Source organism: Poeciliopsis prolifica, unplaced genomic scaffold, assembly GCF_027474105.1.
Source record: "Poeciliopsis prolifica strain line A6 unplaced genomic scaffold, Auburn_PproV2 SCAFFOLD010, whole genome shotgun sequence".
In the NCBI taxonomy this organism is placed as follows: Eukaryota; Metazoa; Chordata; class Actinopteri; order Cyprinodontiformes; family Poeciliidae; genus Poeciliopsis; species Poeciliopsis prolifica.
In genome coordinates this window covers 13266618-13288337 of record NW_026562385.1, presented here as the reverse complement: position 1 = coordinate 13288337, position 21720 = coordinate 13266618, and the positions used below count along the sequence as shown (strand labels likewise).

Below are 21720 nucleotides of genomic sequence, written 5' to 3'. Positions count from 1 at the left end.
AATTGCACTTAGTTCAGGGTTGATGTTAGGCATGTAATGACTTGGTTTAGAGTAAATGTCAGGGTCAGGCTGTATGAATGAATTAAAAATGAATGGAAGACAATACAATGTCCTCAGAACAATAGAAGTATAAAGATGTGTGTGTCAGATTTTTCAACAGTTTACCTGGTTTTAGTACCCTGAAAAGCATGGGAGGAATTTCTGGAGTAAAAACCAAAATAATAAATCTATAATATTAACTCATTTTCATAAATAAAGTAATTTCTTTAGTCAATTCTATTTGTGTAGTACATTTCAGCAACAAGGCAGTTCAAAGGTTTTTTACATCGTAAAAACATCAAACATTTTGCCAGATGTCATCAAAATCCTCCAGTGAAGTAAATCTGTTTTCTCTTCAGCCAAGGGGAGGGTCTGCCTCTCCTTCCAGGAGAGAAGAAGGACATAGAGGAGCTGCTGCCTGCAAACACCAGCGAAGAAGATAAAGAAACCATCTTCAGCATCCTGGGACAGGCCATGTGTCGACCGACTGGCATACAGGTAGAGCAGGTTTAAAAGAAGAGACGACGCAAAACGAGTCTAATCCACTGGGGTCAACGTCTCATTTAGCTGCATTTTAAGTAGAGCTGCACTGATAAAGTTTGGCAGATCAGTGATCGACCGATGCTTACATGTGAACATCTACCTCAGCAACGGTCTAAAATTCCTCTATTGCTCTATTGATGATCTTTTTGTAATTACTTGTTTTGATGAGTAATTGTATTTTCAAAAACTTGGCACTTAATTCTGTACATTTTCCATTTAGACACTGAAGCCGTTTTCCATACAATATTAGAAATGGATTAAAAATTGAAATAAATATTTTAATTGATTTTTAAGTAAGAAAATAAAGATAGTTCCTAAAACATTCTTCTAACATCAACTTGTGACGATATCGTCTCTTTTTGCTGAATTGAACTTTAGTGTACAGCTGATCTGATGATTATTTTTTGATTAATAATTAGACAGCAAAAGGTGATCAATAGATATTTTTTTCCATAATTTGAACTACTTGAGGAGTTCTGGGCAAAACAGACAAATCTTACATGCAAAATGTGTCTATTATTGTTCAGTTTTGGCTACAATGTGCTGTTTTCCAGCAAATTACCCATTTTTATTTTGAGTTGCGATGCTCCAGTTAGCAATTAATTAATCACTAGTTTACTAGATAATAATTGATTAATTGTGGTAAATCGGCTGAACGGTCCCAGGCCTAACGCTGTTCTGTGTGGCAGGATGAGGACATGGCCCTGCAGCAGGAGGACGATGAGGACGACATGGTGGATGTGATCTGGCGCCAGTTGACCGCCTCTTGCCCCTGGCTCGGAGACGCCGGCCAGAATGTGACAGACGGCCTGATCCGAGTCTGGAGGCGGGTAGTGGACCGGATCTTTGGACTGTATCGCGTCTCCTGCCACGCTTATTTCACCTTCTTGAAGCTGAATGCAGGACAGGTGAGGAGGGCAGAACCCGGCCCGCAGCGCCGTGCAGGTTCCGGTTCTGTTCAGGTTTCTCTCAGTGCATGCTGGTTTTTGTTTTTGCAGGTGCTCGTTGATGAAGACGACCCGAAGCTCCTGCTGTCCTGCCACGGCGGCAAACAGAGCAACGACGACGTTATCGTCATGGCAACGCTGCGTCTCCTTCGGCTTTTGGTGAAACACGCCGGCGAACTGAGGGAGGGGCTGGAGCTGGGCTTGGCCTCCACCCCCACCTCGCCCTGGAGGCGTACGTTCCAAACATGTTCACTTCTGTTTTTTGTCGGCAGAGAAGCCGACGTTACGAGAACAACATTCTGGAGCTTTCTTCTGACCTTTCTTCTGTTCCTGACTCGTCTCTCCCTCAGGCATCATCCCACAACTGTTCTCACGTCTCAACCATCCAGAGGCGTACATCCGACAGAGTATATGCAGCCTGCTGTGTCGGGTGGCCCAGGACTCGCCCCATCTGATCCTCTACCCGGCCATTGTAGGATCACTGTCTCTGGGAGGAGAGGCTCAGAGTGCAGGTACTTTTATCCAGCAGAGAGGGACATTTCTACTGACTACATGTTGTCTGAAGCAAATCTTATCCCTGTGGTTGGAACTTGGCTGCTGCAGCAGCTGTATGATGATAGCAAACCAAGGATCAGAAGGACCATTTCTACTGCAAATTAAGTAATATATAAGAAATAATAATAAAAGAGAATTACTTAATTAAGCCAAAATTGTACAAGATTTTGCATTTTAGATTAAAAACCCCTCTTTGTCTCTAAATGTGTTCTACCCTGAACTTCTCAAGTGGCAATTGTAACTTTACCTGATCCGCATCCTGTTAAGAATAAAGTAAAATAATATTACTAAAAAAAAGCAACTAATCATTTTTTGCAGCCTTAAGTAAAACTTGTGTGGCTCTCCTCATTGCTGCATGGACAGGGAGCAAGATGCCGCCGTCTCTGCCAGCCTTCCTGGGCAGCATGCAGGGAGAGGACCTGGGCGGAGAGGAGGAGGACGAAGAGGAGGAGCTGCAGAGTGCTGATGAAGGAGGAGCCGTGGAGGAGATGGCCACCTGTTCCAGTCAAGACCAAGCCATGATGCAAGACTGTTACAGCAAGATAGTAGAGAAGCTGTCTCTGGCTAACCCGACCATGGTGCTTCAGGTAGGAGAAGCCAAGCTTACACTGAAAACATTCTCATTTGTCTTGAATAAAATGAACACACATGATTCAGGTGTGTCTAAAAGCTCCAGGAATAGAGCTGGGCACCCAGTATGCTGCATTGTTGTTCTCTGTACTTTTGTCTACAAATTTCCGGCATCTTTTTATTTCTATTTCTTGTATTAAAATTGTTGCATACTCAAGAATTAGTAGAAACAAAATTCATAGCTGCTACGACTTTTACAATATCCACTGCTGGTAGAGAGGAAAAGTCACACAACAAAAAAACATGGATCTTCACTAGTCAAGCTCTGATCAGCTGCGTTTCCATTGCAAACAGGAGCAAAACTTTGTCGAAATCCCATTTATATCACAAAACAATTTTCAATTGCTGTTTTCTCATTAAATAAGAAACTCAATTAAAATCACAGGTGAATAAGTTAAAAACATTAAAAAGCATGTGACGCAATCACACTCTTACCACTTCCTGTTCCCTCCTTCGTGTTTTGTACCACAGTAATTGATCACACGACTCGAAAAAGCCGTTTCCATTCCAGTTTTCCAAAATACACAGATTTTGATACAGCCAAACAACCTCCTTTATAGGAGAACAAGTTTTTGTTTGTTTGGTTTTTTTTTACTTAGCTTGTTTCCTTTGGGCAATTTTTTTTTTTTTTGTAATTCCATTTAATGGAATTTTAAAGGCAATAAAACCACAGTGACTGACGGTCCTCTCACTCCTTCTTCATCCTATAATTTAGTTTTTAAAAAATGCTACGCCAACATTCTCCATACAGTTATTAGAAGTCTATGTTTAACTTTTCTGGAAAATTACGAAAAACAGAAAACTGATTCTGGAAAAATATCTGATTTTCCAATTGTTTTTCTTTCTTCCGGTTTCTAAATAACAGTCTAATAATAAAAATAAGTGGAATAATTTTTATTTGCCAAATCAAATCGTGATCTTAATATTTTAGCCATGAATATTTAGTTGTTGATTTGCTGAAGGAACAAACGCTCTTAAAAATCCAGCTCTACAAAGCCTTAAATTTAGGCTGAAAAATGGTTCTTAAATTTGTTTTAAAGTAATACAAAAAAACAATAAAAGTACTATTTTAAGAAGTCAAATCAAATGTACCAAAATCTGTAAGAAGAATCGGCATGTTGCCAAGGATACAGCATATTTTAGTTGACAAGTTGAAGTGGGTTAGAATTTTAAATTAAGATCATCAAAGTGACCAATTTCATATTTTATTTTTTTATCAGATTAGTCATCAGAATAATCGATGGAATAATTTATTACTAATCTGATGGTTTGCTTCAGTGTCTAGTTGGAGCTTTCAGACACATCTGCCTGTGTTCATGAATCCAGATTGCTAACACAGGGATGAAGTTCTCAATACCAAAAAAAAACAACGAAAAATCACCTAGAAACCTCACAGAAAAATGCAGAGTCTGCATCTTTCCTGACCATTGAGAAGAGTCTGGTGCTCTGGCTCTGCGTCAGCCGTGCATATTTCACACTTGGCTGTGACTGTGTGTGAGCGCAGGTCCAGCAGCTGGTGGGGGAGCTGCGCAGAGTGACCTTACTGTGGGATGAACTGTGGCTGGGCGTGCTGCAGCAGCAACACATGCACGTCCTGAGGAGAATCCAGCAGCTGGAGGACGAGGTCAAGAGGGTGCAGAACAACAACACGCTGCGCAGGTAGGAATACTAACTTCTCTGTAAAAAATGGCAGGAAGAAAAATATTAAAGCAGTTCTTGTTAAAGAGAATGAAACCATGGTTACCTTGTAAATTTACAAGTAACAGCAAGCCTGCTGCTCTGCAGGGATGAAAAGATCGCCATCATGCGAGAGAAGCACTCTGCTCTGATGCGGCCCGTGGTGTTCGCTCTGGATCACGTGTGCAGCATTACCACCGCTCCAGCAGAGACACCACATGAAACCTGGTTCCAGACCACCTACGGCGACGCCATCAAGTCTGCGCTGGAGCGCCTGAAAAACCCAGCCAACCCCGCCAACCCGGCCAGCAGCTGGCTTCCCTTCAAACAGGTCAGCACTTTTTTTTCTTTTTTTTTTTTTTTTTTTTTGTTGTCCTTGTTACACAAACGTCCCTGATTTATTTGGGGATTTTAATTCAGTCACTTCACAACAACTGCTGTCTTAAGGCCCTGTGCAAAAATTTTCATTCACACCAGGTATTCAGGTATACAGAATCCGAGTCTGTTACACACATCCCAGATTTAATGTGAAAGGCCAAAGCACAGCAACTGAGAGGAATAATACATGCTTCTGACATTAGAGATTATCTGTGATTTTAACCTAGTTAACATTTAAAATGCATATAATATTTTCAAGTACCTTCATCAATACAAATTAAATTCTGTCCCAAGGAGACGTCAAAGTGCAAAAAAAAAGAATTAAGACCAAATCCAGGAGAATATCTCAACTTCTTTTTTGCAACAACAATAAAGGGCAAAGTTACCTTTTGACATCACACACATTTTCATCTTGCATGTGCAGCTTTCAAGAAGTTAAATTAGAATAGAAGCCAACTCAGAGGACTGGTCAAATAACTGCCACAGATTTTTATTCCAGTTATAAAAACTGGAATGACACACAGAGTAGCTATTGAAATTTCTTAATGATTCCACATCAATAGAAATATAAAAATGATCCTGATTTCTAAAAATGGTGACGTGTTCAGTACTTCTTTGACATGCCTTACCTTAACTCGGCTGACCTGTCTGGGCAGATAATGATGAGCCTGCAGCAGCGTGCTCAGAAGCGAGCAAGCTACCTGCTCCATCTGGATGAGATCAGCCCCCGCCTGGTCTCCATGACAACCACCGAAATGGCCCTGCCAGGTGAGGCATCTGCCTCGGACGCCGTGACCATTCAGAGCGTGGGCAACACCATCACCATCCTGCCCACCAAGACCAAGCCAAAGAAACTCTTCTTCCTGGGCTCAGATGGCCGCAACTACCCATATCTCTTCAAAGGTAGGAGGTCAGAGGTCATTTGGGGTCAATATATCACAAGTAAATGCACTTCTGAAACAAAGGGATGTTGGCAGCAGTTTGGTTTTGTCAGCACTCATTCGCAATTAACCTAAATTTTTCTAGTTACTAATAAACTCCAGAAACATGTTTCTAGCTAAATATGACTATTTTTGAATAATGGGCGAAATCACCAGTGATTCTCATTGGCTTCAGGCCTGGAGGATTTACACCTGGATGAGCGCATCATGCAGTTCCTGTCCATCGTCAACACCATGTTCACCAAGATCAACCAGCAGGAGCAGCCTCGCTTTCACGCTCGCCACTACTCCGTCACGCCCCTGGGAACCCGGTCCGGACTGATCCAGTGGGTGGATGGTGCCACTCCGCTTTTTGGACTTTATAAGCGCTGGCAGCAGAGGGAGGCTGTGCTGCAGGCTCAGAAGGTTTGTTACCACAGTCTAAAACTATGCATATGTCCAAAAAACGGGAAAAATAAAAGGCTGGTCTTCAGGTCTCCCGTCCTGAACTAGTCATCCTTTTGAGATGAATTAAACTCTGTACTGAAATCAGAGGGCCTGTGATCTAAATGAACGTTGTGTCCTCCAAGGCCCAGGACACGTTCCCACAGCCGCAGCCCATCCCCCCGGTGCCCCGCCCCAGCGAGCTGTACTACAGCCGCATCGGGCCGGCTCTGAAGGCCGTGGGCCAGAGTCTGGACGTGAGCCGTCGAGACTGGCCCCTCAGCGTGATGAAGGATGTGCTGAAGGAGCTGATGGAAGCTACGCCCTCCAACTTGCTGGCGAAGGAGCTGTGGTGTTCCTGCACCACGCCCAGCGAGTGGTGGAGGGTCACTCAGGTACCCTGCTGGCATTTTTCTGCTTTGTTTTTTAGTTTTTGTTTTTCAATTTAAAAAACAAACTAAAGTTTGTTTTTTAATTTTTTTAATTGATGTGCAATGTTTTATTCTCATCTATTTTTGCACTTTAAAAAATGTTTTTTTCATATGGCAAGCTTGAGACAGTGACGTCCGAATCATTTGATTGCTTGGAATGTTTTCTGAATTCTTTTTAATACATTTCTTTTTCTGGCTTAAAAATGAAACACTGACCAATATGTTTGTGTCCTTGATGATGGCATTCGGCAAAGTGTAATGTTTGTGACTGGTTTTTGCAGTTGTTGACTATATGTTGTGATGATGTTTTTATGTTTTCATTTGTCCTGCTTTTTCCTCAAATACATTATACAAATTAACTCGCTGGAAGGAAAACAGATTTAAATGCACATTTCAGGCAGCAGCCATGAATCAGCAGTGAGTTGATGGTTATTCTCTTGTCTTCAGTCATATGCCAGGTCCACTGCTGTCATGTCCATGGTGGGATACATCATCGGCCTCGGAGATCGCCACCTGGACAACGTGCTGATCGACATGACCACTGGAGAGGTGGTGCACATCGATTACAACGTGTGCTTTGAAAAAGGTCAGTTTGATCTGATTAGAGACACACAGATCCAATGTTAATATCTGCATCACTCCCATTATTGTAAACAATTCTAGACACCCAATCCAGAATGTAATTTTATGGTTTGTGCTCTGAGTGACGTCATGCTTTCTTATTTATTTTACATTATATTTAGAATTTGTAAATGTACTTTGAGTCATTTGAAGGAAGGTTTTGTATTGGCCGACACTGAACCTCAGATATCCTTATGAGAAGTGAAAAAGGCGGATCGGTGCATCCCTGCGACTTAACATCGGGGAATGATTCAGTTAATCTGAACATCATTTTACTGGAAGTGGAAGACCCTGGTACCAGCAGGGGCCAGTTGATTGAATCGTTTGTTTTATCTGTTACCAGGGAAAAGCCTTCGGGTACCAGAGAAGGTTCCATTCAGGATGACCCACAACATTGAGAGCGCTCTGGGAGCGACGGGGGTAGAGGGCATCTTCAGGCTGTCCTGTGAACAGGTTAAAGCACCGTTACTTCTCCACCTCCCTTCACTCAATCCTGACGAAGCGCTGAGGTCCCATGTAATTTCAGGTGGTGCAGATAATGCGTCGGGGCAGAGAGACCCTCCTCACCTTGTTGGAAGCCTTTGTCTATGATCCTCTGGTGGACTGGACCGCCGGAGGGGAGGTGGGCTTTGCCGGGGCGGTGTACGGAGGTGGCGGCCAGCAGGCCGACAGCAAGAAGAGCAAGAGGGAGATGGAGAGAGACATCACTCGCTCTCTGTTCTCCTCCAGGGTGGCTGAGATCAAGGTGAGCAAACTGGCAAACAATCTCTGGAAATAAGATTTTAATCTTCAAACACATGACAGAGTATAAAATATGAGAGACTACTGTGTTTAAAGTCCTGTGTGAACTGTCTCCAGGTGAACTGGTTCAAGAATCGAGACGAAATGCTGGCTGTTCTGCCTCAAGTGGAGGAAGCTGTGGACGAGTACTTGGTCCTGCAGGACTTGCTGTGTCGAGGGGAAAAACTGCAGGCCAAACTGCAAGAGGAGATGGACTTCCTGGACGGGGCAGAGAACCACCCAGACCATGTGATCCTCACCCTGGAGCAAAGGTCTGAGACACAACAGGATTATTAGGTCCTCATGTGAACAGACTGCTGGGACTCACCACAGCTAACCAAAGATAGATGAAATCCATGAAAACTTCAGATTCTCTTTAAAAGTGTTTCCAACTGCATATTTTAATAGTTCAAACAGCAAAGATAGCTTACTATGCATTAATGCAGTAGAAACCATCTCAGCACTACCAGTGGTGAAAGTAGTTTCTGGCAGGTACTACGACCAAAATCGTCAGTGGCTCATTGTGCAAACCAAAACTAATAAAACCTGTATGGACAATGCAGAAAGTATATTTTGTTGTGGAATTTTTTTTTTCCACAAAAAAAAATTATACATATAAAAAAAAATTTACCAAAAAAAAAAAAAAATTTTTCTGACATAGAGGGTGGAAAGTAATTGGTTATAAGTTCAGTTCAAGTTAAACTTCTGAGAAAAATAGATCCTCTTGATCAATTTAATGCATCAGTTCAACTGTAAGTGGAAGCAGCAACCAGCTGCAACCAGTTGAGGACTTTATCGTACATTGTCAATTTGAATAATATTTTAACAACAAATGGAAATGTCTATTTGATGAGGCATAATCTTTTAGTGTTATGCAGTTCTGGACTGCTTACTTTATCCCCCTAACAGCTGCAGTCGGTCTTGTGTCCATTTTCAAATCCAATTCAGAAATACTTCATTGATCCTTAAGGGAAATTAAACCTTGTAACTCATTTAATTAAAGAGTGTTTGTGATGGATGCAGGAGAGATCCATCACAAACCATCATAAAACCAATCACTCATAAACTATTCTGTTTATGAGAAGTGTTCTTCTGTTTATAAGTGATTGGTTTCAAAGACTAAGTTAAATTGTGAATGCAGACAGTTATGGCATGAGAAAAAGGAGAATCAGAGTAGAACGCTTGCCAGAACACACCGTGTGAGATTTAAATTCAAGCACCACAAATTATTTGTTCACGTAGACATATACACTTCAGTCAGTCTCACAGAGCATACAGGTTGGAAGCACAAATATAACTCAATAGTTATCAACATCCACACCCTCCACGAGTGCTGGTGATGTAACTGCATTCACTCTGCAGTGGGGATTTGGTTTGTTTTTGTTTAGGTCACACCAGTGTACGCAAATGGTGCTGCTGATTGATTGTGTGTGTTGTGAGAATGAGCGGAATCTATAACAGAGCTGTGTGTTGCGTGCAGATACTCTGAACACACCCAGCTGCAATCCCAGCAGAGGACAGTGCAGGAGGCTATCCAGGCCAAGATGGCTGACCTGGAGCAGTGGATCTCTCAGTACCATGCAGCGTTCTCCAGCCTGGAGGCCACCCAGCTGGCCAGCCTGCTGCAGGACATCAGCACTCCCATCGACCTGGGTAAGCCGCAGGCAGGAACCAAAGGAGGAGATTTCATTTTTATATTGGTTTAGTTTATTACTCATGGTTTATATTTATCATTAAACAAACAGTAGAGAAAATATTGCTTACGTCTATATTTAATAGATGAACATAGGGCTGGGAGTTGTGGCCTAAAAATAAAATCTCCAATTTTTTTATACCAAATTAGAATTTTGACTTTATAATCACTTTTTAAAATATTTTTTCCTCTAAAAGTTACAAATGACTGATTTCAGTCATTCCTTCTGTGAGTTGACTTGAATTCAAACTCAAAATTAATGGAAATTGTAAAACAGATAGTGATAGTTTTTGGGTCTGCTGAGGTCACTGTCGACTACGCAGACACAAGCAGAACATTGGGAAGAAAAAAAATCCAGATTTTCCACAAATAAAATGTTCAGAAACTGAAAATTCTAATAATCGATTAAATAGATTTAAGGGCCAGCTCCTCCTCTTAACATAGAACTGAGAAAAGGTGAAAGCCAGGAAAATGTCCTCACTTTCCACAATGACCTCAGTCTATGGGTGAAAATGGTGAAAATGCTCTCCTATGTTCAATATATACATGAATACACATGCGCGCGCGCACACACACACACACACCCTTTTGCTTCTATCCAACTGAGGACTTTACATTGACTTGCATTCTTTTTAGTAATAACCTAACCCAGACATTTCTATGACCACTACCATTCTATTCCTAACTTTAACAATAACTTCATTCGCACCATACCTTTAAACAGAGGTAGTATCTCCTGTAATATCTATTATAGAACGTGATCAGAATGTGGCTCTTACTTTGGCTATGCAGTAAATCTGTGGTGTCCAACACCTGCAGGTCCTCCCAGCTACGTTCCAGCCACTGCCTTTCTGCAGAACGCGGGCCAGGCCCCCCTGATCAGCCAGTGTGAGAGCCTGGAGGCCGAGCTCAGCTCCCTGCTGCAGCAGCGTCGGGCTGCCCTGCGCAGTTGCCTGGAACAGCTGCACAGCTATGCCACGGTCGCTCTGCTGTACCCACGAGCCACCCTGCTGTTCCACAGAGTCCACCAGTGGAAGGCCTGGCTAGAGGAGCTGCTGAGGGACATGACAGTGGAGCACTGTCAGCACATCTACAGGCAGTAAGGCTCACTCCATGCTGCACCTTTTGTTATCAAAACTAAAGTTGAAAATACTTTTATTCTGTCTGAGAAATAATTAGAGGCTGTAAAGAATTAAAAAATCGCGGTTGAAAGTGTTTATTTGTAATCTTTGTTGCTTTATTCAGGCACTGCAGGATGTTTTTTTGCATTTTTGTAATTCAGCCAAGTTACAGTGATTGGTCAGAAATAAAGAAAACATTGGTGATTGGTCAAATTTTCTGAAAAATCATGGTGTTTGATGAGAATATGAAATCCACCCAATCTCTATAAGAACTTCTGTGGCTCTCCTCTGTCCTTCATCAGGTATGAAGTCCTGTTTGCCCCTCAAACCCCCCCAGCCTCCTGCCAGTTTCTGTCCAACGTGGAGCTGATGCTGCAGCACCAAGTGGCTGAGACCAACGAGCGGATGATGCACCAAGCGGAGCGGCTGAAGGCCGAGGGAACCACAGTGGCAGCATGCGAGGAACAGCTGCAGGAGATCGAGAACTGCATCGGCGTGTTCCTGCGGGAGAACGGAGAGCCGGGATCCCTGAGCTTGGCTGCAGTCATCACTTCTGCCCTCTGCGCACTCTGCAGGTGGGAGTCCTAAAATCCTCTGAAATGTCCCACTGCTAGCTTTAAACAGTGCAGCAGAGGAAATAATGGGAACAACCAGGCATGGGCCGGTTTGCTGTTTTGTTGTAATAGAATGTGACCAGAATGTTCACCAATATGCAAAAGTCACACATTCAAAGCCACTAAAATTCTCCATTTTCACTGCTACTGTAGTGTAAGTGTTTTTTCAGAGATAAAGTGCAGGCCATGTATTGTTGCAGTATCACAAGCCTTCCTCCAGACAACACATCACTATTTGATAAAGTCAAGGTCAAATTTCTGAACAAGCTGCCTTTAGTATCTGGCATTAGTGAAACAGATACCACTATGTTACTGTGGTACCTATTTCCAGCGGTCAACGGACGAGAGGCGGACAGGTCAACAGTGCGTCAATCATTATGAGTTTATTAATGCTGTGCCAAAAGTTAAGTAATTAAGTATGAATGCAAGTTAAGTAATTCAGTATTCATTCCCCTCCAGGTAGGAGGGGAATGAAATCTCACCATCACTCCTGTGATCTTAAAACAATTTCCAAAGACCATTCATGATGTATGACTCTAGAGATTATGGTGTTGGGCTAATTTGAAATTCCAGTGAAATTCACACGTGTGTCATAACAATTCCTTTAGAACAGCAGCGAATCAGCTCAATCAGCCCACAATTCAAATAGCCAATCCATTCACATCAAGTATGCTAAACAAAATGCAAATTAAAACAATTTAGAACAGAAGTCATAATACTGTTTCAGACATAATTTCTATATCCAGCACTAACAGAAGCTTTGTGTGTGGTTGGTTGCAGGCGTAACCTGGTGATGGAGGGAGCAGCAGCCAGCGCAGGAGAGCAGCTGGTGGACCTGACCTCCCGGGACGGAGCGTGGTTCCTGGAGGAGCTGTGCAGCATGCTGGGTAATGTGTGTGGTCTGGCTACGTTGCTGCAGCGCTGCCCCCTGCTGGCCCACGACCTGGAGCTCCCCATGCCGTCGCTGACCACCCAGGCCGTTTACCTGGCCAACGCCGTTTACACCTGCCTCCAGGTAGGAAACCCTCACTCTGGCATGAAGTGAAACCTGCTGTGGTGGAGAGACTCTGAGGTTCATGAGACTCACTGTGAACTGCAGGAACTGAACACCAACTTCAGGCAGATCATCTTCCCTGAGGCGCTGCGCTGCATGATGAAAGGAGAGCCCACCCTGGAGGCCATGCTGGCCGAGCTGGAGCAGCTGGTGGAGCAGAGCTCAGACGGCCTCAGCCTGCAGGGATTGGCTGAGAGTCTGCAGGCCACCACTGGTCTGGACCATGACAGCCACAGCCACTTCCTGCATATCACCAGGTGACTGCAGTTTCATCTGTCCTGCTGCATTTCTGATTTCTGTTCAACTTTTAAAGGAGGAGAAATGCAGAATCACTAAATCTCACCAGTTATTTTTGTTTAGGTTCCAGCGCAAATATCTCAGTACACTTGAAATAAGACAAAACTGACATATAAGTTACTTTTCAGCTGAGCTTGTTCGAAGTTAATTCCTTAACGGGACAGTTTTAGGGGGAAAAAAATAATTAAATTAACTTCATATACATATATTCCTTCATCAAAAACATACCCGGAGTGGTGATTTGATTCTTTCATCCACCTTTGAGAAATACTTTAATCTCCACGGTAACCGTTCAGCTCTGCAAAACACCCGGGTGGACCTAGCTTTGCCTTCGAGGTGCAATTCCTTCTAAGTGCTGCAGTTTCCACGTTTCTGCCTCACAGTCTCCCTTCCAGCACTCAACTCCTTCAGACTAGCCAGCAATTAGCAAACACCTGGTGGAACTGAGCATCTGCTGAGTGCTATATAGGAGCTACTTCTGAGTGCAGTGATGGTAGAAATGTTGCTAAAGGGTTAATAGAAGAGCCATGTTGTGATGTCTTCCTGAAAGTGGAGTTTCAGAAAGAGCAGGAGTTTTTATTGAGCCTTGCTATAAATGGCACTATGTGCCTGGAAAATGCATAATACTGTCACAGTGCAAGTACTAGTTGCATTTGCAGATTGTTTCACTTTATAATAGACACTTTTCTCTTCTTATAAGTGAAATAATCTCAATGGAATTAGTGCTTTTTCCATCAGTATTAAGGAATTATTAACTCTAAACAAGCTCCTGTGTTTTGCTGGAATGTTACTTGTGAGTTAGTTTAGTCTTGTTTCAAGTGCACTAAGATATTAGGAACTAGACCAAAATTATTGAAAAGCTTCAGTGTTTTTTGCAGCAAAGCGAAATGTGTGTGAAACTCTTGTTGGTTTTCAGAATGCTGCGTGCACAGTACTCTGAGCTGATCCAGCCTCACAGCATGGACAGACAAGGCCAAGAGACGCCCAAGATGTCAGCAGGTCAAATGTTGCTGGTTGCCTTCGATGGCATGTTCACCCAGCTGGAGGCCGCTTTTGGACAACTCACGGAGAAGGTAGCGGACAGCTTTTCCTCTCAGGATGGTCACATGAACATGGTTCATGAATGAAATCCACCACTCTGAGTCTACGTTTGGTTAAAATACATCCTAAATACAATCCTAAAGCGTCTTGCCTCTTTTTAAAAATGTAATCCTTCGAATTATAATTTTCAAATCTCTGCCTGCATATTTTTGCTTATTTTAATCATGCAAAGTTCTTTAAAAGTCTGTGAGTAAATGTATATTTGCTCCACGACAGTGAGGAATCTGTGGTTTTGTATTTTCTTGTTATTCTTAAGCTAGACTATAACTCTGCTTCTTTATTAAATCGAATCAGTCAGTATTAAAAACAGTTGCAATAAGAATGAGGTAAAGTCACAGTACCTGCCCCCTGTACTAATACTTTAACACCTTGATATTTTTTCTTTCACATTTTCAGTCAATTAAATAAAGCTGATGTTTTCTCATGGAAACCAACGTTTTTGGTTGTTTTTTCCTCCTCGTCCTCAGCTGAGCTCTTTGGAGGTGCCGCCGTCCTGGAGGAAGGTGGATGTCCTGAGGGAGGCCCGGGCAACGCAGCTCAACTTCTTTGACAGCCTGAGTCAGCGGCAGCTCATGGAGGAAGTGTTTTTCCTCAAGAGGCTGCAGACCATCAGAGACTTCTTCCTCCTCTGCTCCACCTTCGCTCAGACTCTGTCCGGTGAGCGCTCGTCCCTGCACCGTCGACAACAAGCGTCCAACATGTTTGGACAATGTGTCCAAACAACTTTACATCTCTGGTATAATAAAGGAAGTTTGATGCCCTTGGCTGTTTGAATCTATGACTTTTTTTGTTTTTTTTAGGTACCTGCCCTCCAGCTGAAGACCTGATCCCTACAAATGGACCCGTTGGTTTGGGGAAGCCTCTGTACCGCCGGCCCAGTGGCACTGGGCCGGGTGTAGCACTGCTCACCGAGGAGCAGATGACCCGCCCCATCAAGGCCTTCACGGCCGAGTTTGTTCGCCAGATGCTGATGGGTCTGCCGAGCCAGGCCATTGGTTTGGCCCTCTGCAGTACTCTGTCTGCCCTGGGCCTGGATGTGGTGGCCCAGGTGGAGGCCAAGGACTTTGGTGCAGAGATCAAGGTATGATATTCGGTTATCTGTGACGTAGCAGCGGTTTGAGCTACGCCTGTTCATTCCTGTTGAGTCTTTGGTGGCCATTTATTTCTAAAATTAGTCATGAGTTACTGGAATAAATTGATACTTATTACACATTGATATATGGCCACATAGTAGCTGAATAATTGGGTAACACTATGTGTGTGTGGTGCTTGTGCAGGTTTCTCTGGATGAGCTGTGTAAGAAGGCTGTGGAGCAGAGCCTGGCGTCGGGCCGGGTCTCCCAGCTGCTCCTCAACAGGTCTACGGTTCTGGCTTCCTCCTACGACACGGCCTGGAAGAAGGTGGACCTGCTCAGGAGGCTGGACATTAACCTGGACGCTGCAAAGGCCAGCCTGCAGCGGAGCCAGCTGCATATCGCAATGTTTCAGGTACAGATTGACTCTGATTCTGCTGCTCTGCTCTGGTTCTCATGTCGCCCCGTTTGGCTTCACTGACACTGGAAATATAGAGTCTTTTTACTGGAAGGACCTTATGCTGCTTTCATCTGAGTCTTCTTCCTGTTCATTTTTTTTAAGTTGAGTCTTATTCAATAATTATTGAATAAGTTTTGAGAGCAGACCCTCAAAATATCACGTGATACATGGGACAGAAAAGAAAAAGAAAATCACAAACAAAAAAGGTAATAAGTAGTTATCCAAAAAGCAACACCTCATTCAGAGTCAAAAGGCATTCTTAGGTGTTCTACCAGGGAAATTAAAGGCCCCTGTGTCAAACTTGACCAATGATCCATTCGGTGTATATTTAATTTTTTTAATTTAAAGAACCTTAACCTCTCAAAGCCATCTTCTTTGTACTAGATCCTTACATATCCACCGTGTGTCTGGATGTTGTTTCTCTCTGTTGTCATGTTTGTTGACATCCAGCCATTTCTCAGCCACATGAACCAATCCACTGATTCAAAGCTTCTGTTAACCATCACTCAGCTGCTTGAAATAATCCTTGCTGCTCATTTTTGCCAGCCTGTCTCAACACTGAGTCCTGAAATTAGATGATTAACGATAGTGCTGGCCTCCCCTAATGTTTCTCTGTGTGTCTGTGTCCTCCTTTAGTGGCAGCATGAGGACGTTCTTGGTCCCAACAATCAGCCACTGGGTGTCAGTATTGCTCCTCGACCTGTGATCCTCAGTAGCATGAAGAAGAAGCTGTACAAGCTGAGTCAGGATGAAGGAGCCATTGTTGCCATTCAGGTCAGTGTCTGGAGAGAACAGAGCTACATCCAGTGTCTCACAGAGAACAATAGGCATACAGCGTCTTGATTAGAAACATGTAATAACTACAGTTCCAGCTACAGATACAGTGAAGGTATGAATAGTTTGTTAAAATCCAAAGTTGTTTTTTGGCTAAATAAGACCAATGAAAGGATGTTTCATGCAGAAAAGTCTATCTAAAAACAGTATGTCTATGCCCAGACCCAATACTGTGTCTGACCTCCAGTGTCAAATTCTGCACTGAGGCTGAATAAAACCAGCACTATGGTTCTTCCACAGTCTGTATTGATACGGATGTCATTGAACACTTTGATGAGGCTGGTTTTAGTACTGTGGTAACCATGGAAACCAGATTGAAAGACATAAAAACAGTTGATTGTTGTTAGGAATTTATTTTAGTGTAGAAACACAATTTTTTTGACAATATATTTATCAAACTGCAATGAAAACTGTTTTCTAACCCTTTATGGGCCACAAAATGCCTCAAATTTTACAATCAAAACAATAATTATCTGTTTAATTGAGGTCAATTAAACAGATAATTATATAAAATGTAAAACTATAAAACAAGGAAAACTAATTCTCTATACAGCAATGAAACGTTCAAACTTTGAGAACCTATAAAAACGTCCTGCCAGAGCTTGGAAAAATGTTTCTAGAGTCAGTAAGTCAAGTCATTCCCATGGCAGCATAGACTGTTCATTCACATATGACATAGTCATGAATCAAACACTAAAGCTGCATTTATAATGAACAATAATACGTGGCTAGCTAACTGAACAAAAACCTTTCTAACAAAATAAATACGTCATACCTCCTCTTGTCCAACAAATATATTACCATTATCCTCTGAGTGTTTCTGTTCCTCCATACTACCACACCACTCCATGTGTGACGTGTGACCCAGTGAATATGACATAATAATTCTAATGTGCTGTGCACTGACTCATGTTTTCAGGACAAACTGGCCTCTCTGGAGGGCAGCATTGAACAGCGATTGAAGTGGGCTGGTGGGGCTAACCCAGCCTTGGCTCCCGTCCTGCAGGACTTTGAGATGACAATCAGAGACAGACGAGCCACAGTGGCTAGAGACAACCAGCGCACCAGCCAGGTAACTCCCTTGTTCACCTCTGTCAAGTCTAACGTTTCCACTCACTAACATTCAGATGTCAGATGGAAACTCTCACAGAGTTCAGAGTAAACAAACATGGCTGACTGGGAGGAATCGATCCCGATAGTTTGTTAGAGAGAAACGATACGGACACTTCTCCATCATCCAGCAGGCTTTCTGGTGCCCCTTGGGAGTTGTTTTGTTTTGTCTGCTTTCTTATTGGCTACATGTCACATTCCACATGGTTCTCGTTTGTCCTTGGAGAGGATACCTCACATGTTGGGTTAAGACGACCCAACATGTTGAATATCCCCAACTTTAGACTAGAATGCTCCTGTCCTCAGAGTGGACCAGATGAGCTAACACAGTCCAGACACAGAGGACTGAGCATGGAGAGGCTGGGGAGGAGACGCTTTCTCAGGAGAGGAGTCTTTCTCCAAGATGAACAGGGATGGCCCGGTTCTGGTATAGAGTCTGATTTGTGTGGCGTGTTCAGCAGTCACTGCTAGTCAGTTGTTCCCTTGACAACCAGTGTGACTCGGCTGTGACCTCAGCTCCTGCGACAGTACCTTAGTTCACAACATGTGAATCAGAATGGTAACTTTATGACTTCTGTCTTTAAGGTGACCTTCTTGTGCTCCACCATCCTGAACTTTGAAGGGCTGCGGACCCGTTCCCCAGAGGCGCTCAGTATGGACGCTGCGCTGTTCGAGCTGCTAAAGCGCTGCCAGCAAACCTGCTCATACGCTTCCCAGTTCAGCAGCACCGTTTCCCCACTGGAGCTGCAGCTTCTGCACAGACTGGTGGGTTTTCCCTCTTGACTAAATTAAGGCTCATTTAATATCCTTTAATTTAGCTTCAGGGTTTCTTTTTCCAATTCCTACTGCAACATTAAAATCAAAACCCAATTTCTCAGTCTGTTATTAAGATCTCTGCACGTTTCCACAGGGTCCCGTGATAGACCTGCCCATCGGAAGTCCTGATTGGCTGAACTGTGCCCAGAGGCAGCTGGAGGAGGAGCTAAGCATGGAGCGCAGGAGTCAGGAGGAACGAGAGCAGCAGCTGGAGGCGTGTGGAGAGACGCTGCAGCTGCTGGTTGATTCCATTAAGACCATTCTGTCCAATCACAACCGGCAGCTGGCCGATGTCAAGCACCTGCTGAGAGCCATGGCCAAGGTACAACCAACACACTGCCGGCTCTTCTGGGTCATTGTGTGGAAAATAGTGTTTGACTTTTGACATCAGTTGTTGCCTTAAACTTTGATATTTTGCAGCAGTAAAAAAAATTGCAGATGTACAAGGAAGGATGTTGAGAAAATGAGGATAATATATTTATTGGACCTGCAGATTATTCCAGGACTCCCAAAATGATTCAGAGCCATGGTAGCTCGCTGCTAGCCGATCCTTGAGAGCTAGCTAGTTTTCTTTGTGTCTACGATGTATATATATAGTATAGTTCTTAAAGTTCACCCATAAGTTTACAAAATTCTGTCTTCACCTCTGTTTTGCTTGACTTTTGATGCTCTGTCTCATAAATTCCCAATAAAATAAACAATGAAACATTTAAAGGAGGCTCTGACTCCACCTGTCTGCTGTGTGATGCAGGATGAGGAAGCAGCACTGGCAGACGGTGAAGAGGTGGCGTACGAAGGCAGCGTGCGACACTACCTGCTGGAGTACAAAGCCTGGCAAGACAACATCCAGCTGGTTCTGTTCACTGTGGTCCAGGCCAGCGGGCAGCACCGCAGCCAGGAGCAGCTGGACCTCCTGGAGGAGATCCCTGCCACCCTGAAGGAGCTTCACACTCAGAGCCAGAGGTACACGCACACACACACACACACCAGCGTTTTGCTTCCAGTGGACAGATGTGTGACTGAGCTGCGTGTGTCATGGCAGCGTCTACAATGGCCTGGTGGGCTTCGCCTCCCCCCTGGTGACGGACAGAGAGGCTGAATGCTCCAGTCCTGTTTCTTCAGCTCAGACCAGCTTTGCAGCAGGTGAGCAAGGTTTTATGGTTAAAGGGTTGCTGGTTAAACTTCATGAAGTTAAACTAAATCATAAAGTGATTGATGATGATAACACAAATGCACATAAAAAATTTTTAGAAAACAATATTTAAAACAGATTTGTAGGAAGACAAAACAAATACAAGAAATTAATTTTACTTGGACAATATGATTAATAATCATGTTGTCCATACCGCCTTATATTCATAAGTTTAGAGGCCATTAGAATTTTTACCAGGCATTGAATGTGAGTTCTTTGGGGGTTATTTTGGTTCCACTATTTCCTGATAAACTTCTAAGATTTTAAAGCTCCAAAGCACATGGATCTTTAAAAAGTCTTACATTTTTGCATCTAAAATTAAGGCCTTTACATATTTTCAATCCATTTTTAAAAAGTAAATAAAAACATAAATCAAAGGTCTGACATTTTGTCTTGGCAGAACCATTCCATGTATATTCTATGTTTCTTTTTCTTGGAAGGCCTTTAAGACTGAATAACCTAGATAGTGTTCTGTGTAAATGCTAATTTACCTACCTCAGGTTTTAGTGCAGAATGTTTTGGGAGCTAGAGGAGATCTTTGACCAGGTTCTGGTTCTATTAACCTCCATTTTGGACCCAATGGCTCCTGGAAGACTTCCTTACTGTCAGATGCTGCATGATGCTGCCACTGTCTGGCTCTGGGTACTCAGTGCTCTGTGCTGCTTGGTTTCAGCTGTTCGATGCAGTGGAGTGAAGACACAGCCAGACTCCATGTCCCAGAATGCTCGCAAAGCACTGCCTCGTAACCTGGGAACCCCCGCCGACACCCCGCCCAGCACACTGGTGGTGAACAGCAAAGGCCTCAATCCCAGTCCAAAGAGGGCCGTAAGAGACCCCAAGACAGGTCGAGGTACTGACCCCCTCTCTGTGGTCGATGCGGCCAATTTTAGGCAATACGTCAGGTCATGACAGTGAAATGTTTCTTCTGAACAAGCTTCTGTCTTCCATGCAGCTGTGCAAGAGAGGAACTCGTATGCAGTCAGTGTGTGGAAGAGAGTGAAAGCCAAGCTGGAGGGTAGAGACATCGATCCCAACAGGAGGATGAGCGTCACGGAGCAGGTAACACACACACACACACACACACACACACACACACACACACACACCATCACTGACTGAAATACAGTTACTCTACTGAAGTACTGTAGTGCCAAAATAATAATTAAAAATGTAAAAATCACAATGAATATAATTAGGGCTCCAACTACCAATAATGGCACAAATGTGGCTATTTCCACGTTTGTGCGTCCTGACCCGCCTGGTTCTGTCATTGCAGGTGGACTTTGTCATCAAAGAGGCTACCAACATGGACAACCTGGCCCAGCTGTACGAGGGCTGGACCGCCTGGGTGTGAGCACCATGCTACTTCCTGTCTAGGGTCCAGCGAAGGCTTGGAGATCCACCAGAGTCCTGCGGGACTGGGGTGTCGGAACAGCAGCACCGGGCCACCCGAGTGGGAGGAAAATGGGCGGCGGCATCTTAGTCCGCCCCCCTAAGCTCCTGGGCATCCACACTGGGGGCAGCGGCCTCGCGGCATCGCTGCAACCACAAACCCCCTCCCCTGCAACCACCGGCGCTCAGGCTAACGCAACGCTTAGTGAGCCCGCTCACCCGCCTTCCTCATTAGGGGTCGGGTTGGGCCAAACACCTCTGCCGGGAGGGGGAGGGGGACATGTAGGGGGGGAGAAAGGGAAAGGCCTCCTAACCCTCCTCTTGGAGACACCCACCCTCCACCTGCATAGCTCACTACACCCAGTTTTCCCCATGAACATCGATGCATCCTTTTGCACCTGTTGACGCCCGTCTGAGGGTGGGGGGGACAGCAGGAGGGAGCCGCCCACAGCCGACTCTGTGGGGAGGACTCACCGGGGTCAGCGAGGCGTTTCCATGGCCATGCTTCTTCTTCTTCTCTACTCCTCTTCCTCAGCGACATTGTGACGGCGATTGGTGATTGGACAGCAGACGACACAGGTAGGGGTGAAAGGTCGGCCGCCGAAGAGAGAGGGACTGTCCTCACACTGTGCTGTGATTGGTGGAACCGTGGAGACACCGACGCATCCAGTGTTCTGTGTGGATTAAACTGAAACGTCCCGTCATGTCAAATAGTTTTTGGTGATCCAGAATAAAAGCAGTTATAGTCCCTTCATCAAGGACCTCTTAGTTTTTTCTTCGCTCTAGATCTTTAGTCTGTGCCGTGCTTTGGAACTTTCCGTAAGACTGCATTGCTCCTTTTTTTTTGAGCTGCCTGTTGCAATTGAGGAATCTCAGCTCTTCCTGTTTTACATTTTTATTCTGAAAAATTATGTTTGTGGTGACGGTGAAACGTGTTTATTCTTAAATCTTTTATTGAATTCTGTTGGATGCCAAATAAATGTGGAACTGAGAACGGTA

The 21720-nt window shown here is 44.0% G+C and overlaps 1 protein-coding gene across 2 annotated transcripts in view; it reads left to right on the top strand.

Annotated features, from left to right (window-relative positions):
* The window catches only part of smg1 (SMG1 nonsense mediated mRNA decay associated PI3K related kinase), a 43890-nt gene extending 22170 nt beyond the window's left edge, over positions 1–21720 (top strand). For both annotated transcript variants that reach the window (XM_055035339.1, XM_055035338.1), the window contains 32 exons: positions 399–537; positions 1272–1490; positions 1581–1761; positions 1880–2041; positions 2448–2671; positions 4219–4373; positions 4500–4722; positions 5426–5672; positions 5886–6115; positions 6280–6528; positions 7012–7150; positions 7529–7638; positions 7712–7930; positions 8044–8237; positions 9446–9618; positions 10478–10757; positions 11082–11354; positions 12174–12408; positions 12493–12704; positions 13661–13817; positions 14313–14502; positions 14646–14926; positions 15123–15332; positions 16014–16151; positions 17131–17283; positions 17907–18086; positions 18232–18459; positions 18889–19100; positions 19180–19280; positions 20003–20179; positions 20282–20388; positions 20606–21720. In XM_055035339.1, the coding sequence (XP_054891314.1) occupies positions 399–537; positions 1272–1490; positions 1581–1761; positions 1880–2041; positions 2448–2671; positions 4219–4373; positions 4500–4722; positions 5426–5672; positions 5886–6115; positions 6280–6528; positions 7012–7150; positions 7529–7638; positions 7712–7930; positions 8044–8237; positions 9446–9618; positions 10478–10757; positions 11082–11354; positions 12174–12408; positions 12493–12704; positions 13661–13817; positions 14313–14502; positions 14646–14926; positions 15123–15332; positions 16014–16151; positions 17131–17283; positions 17907–18086; positions 18232–18459; positions 18889–19100; positions 19180–19280; positions 20003–20179; positions 20282–20388; positions 20606–20683 (6076 nt within the window). In that variant the 3' untranslated portion in view covers positions 20684–21720. The remainder of the gene's footprint in view (positions 1–398; positions 538–1271; positions 1491–1580; positions 1762–1879; positions 2042–2447; positions 2672–4218; positions 4374–4499; positions 4723–5425; positions 5673–5885; positions 6116–6279; positions 6529–7011; positions 7151–7528; positions 7639–7711; positions 7931–8043; positions 8238–9445; positions 9619–10477; positions 10758–11081; positions 11355–12173; positions 12409–12492; positions 12705–13660; positions 13818–14312; positions 14503–14645; positions 14927–15122; positions 15333–16013; positions 16152–17130; positions 17284–17906; positions 18087–18231; positions 18460–18888; positions 19101–19179; positions 19281–20002; positions 20180–20281; positions 20389–20605) is intronic.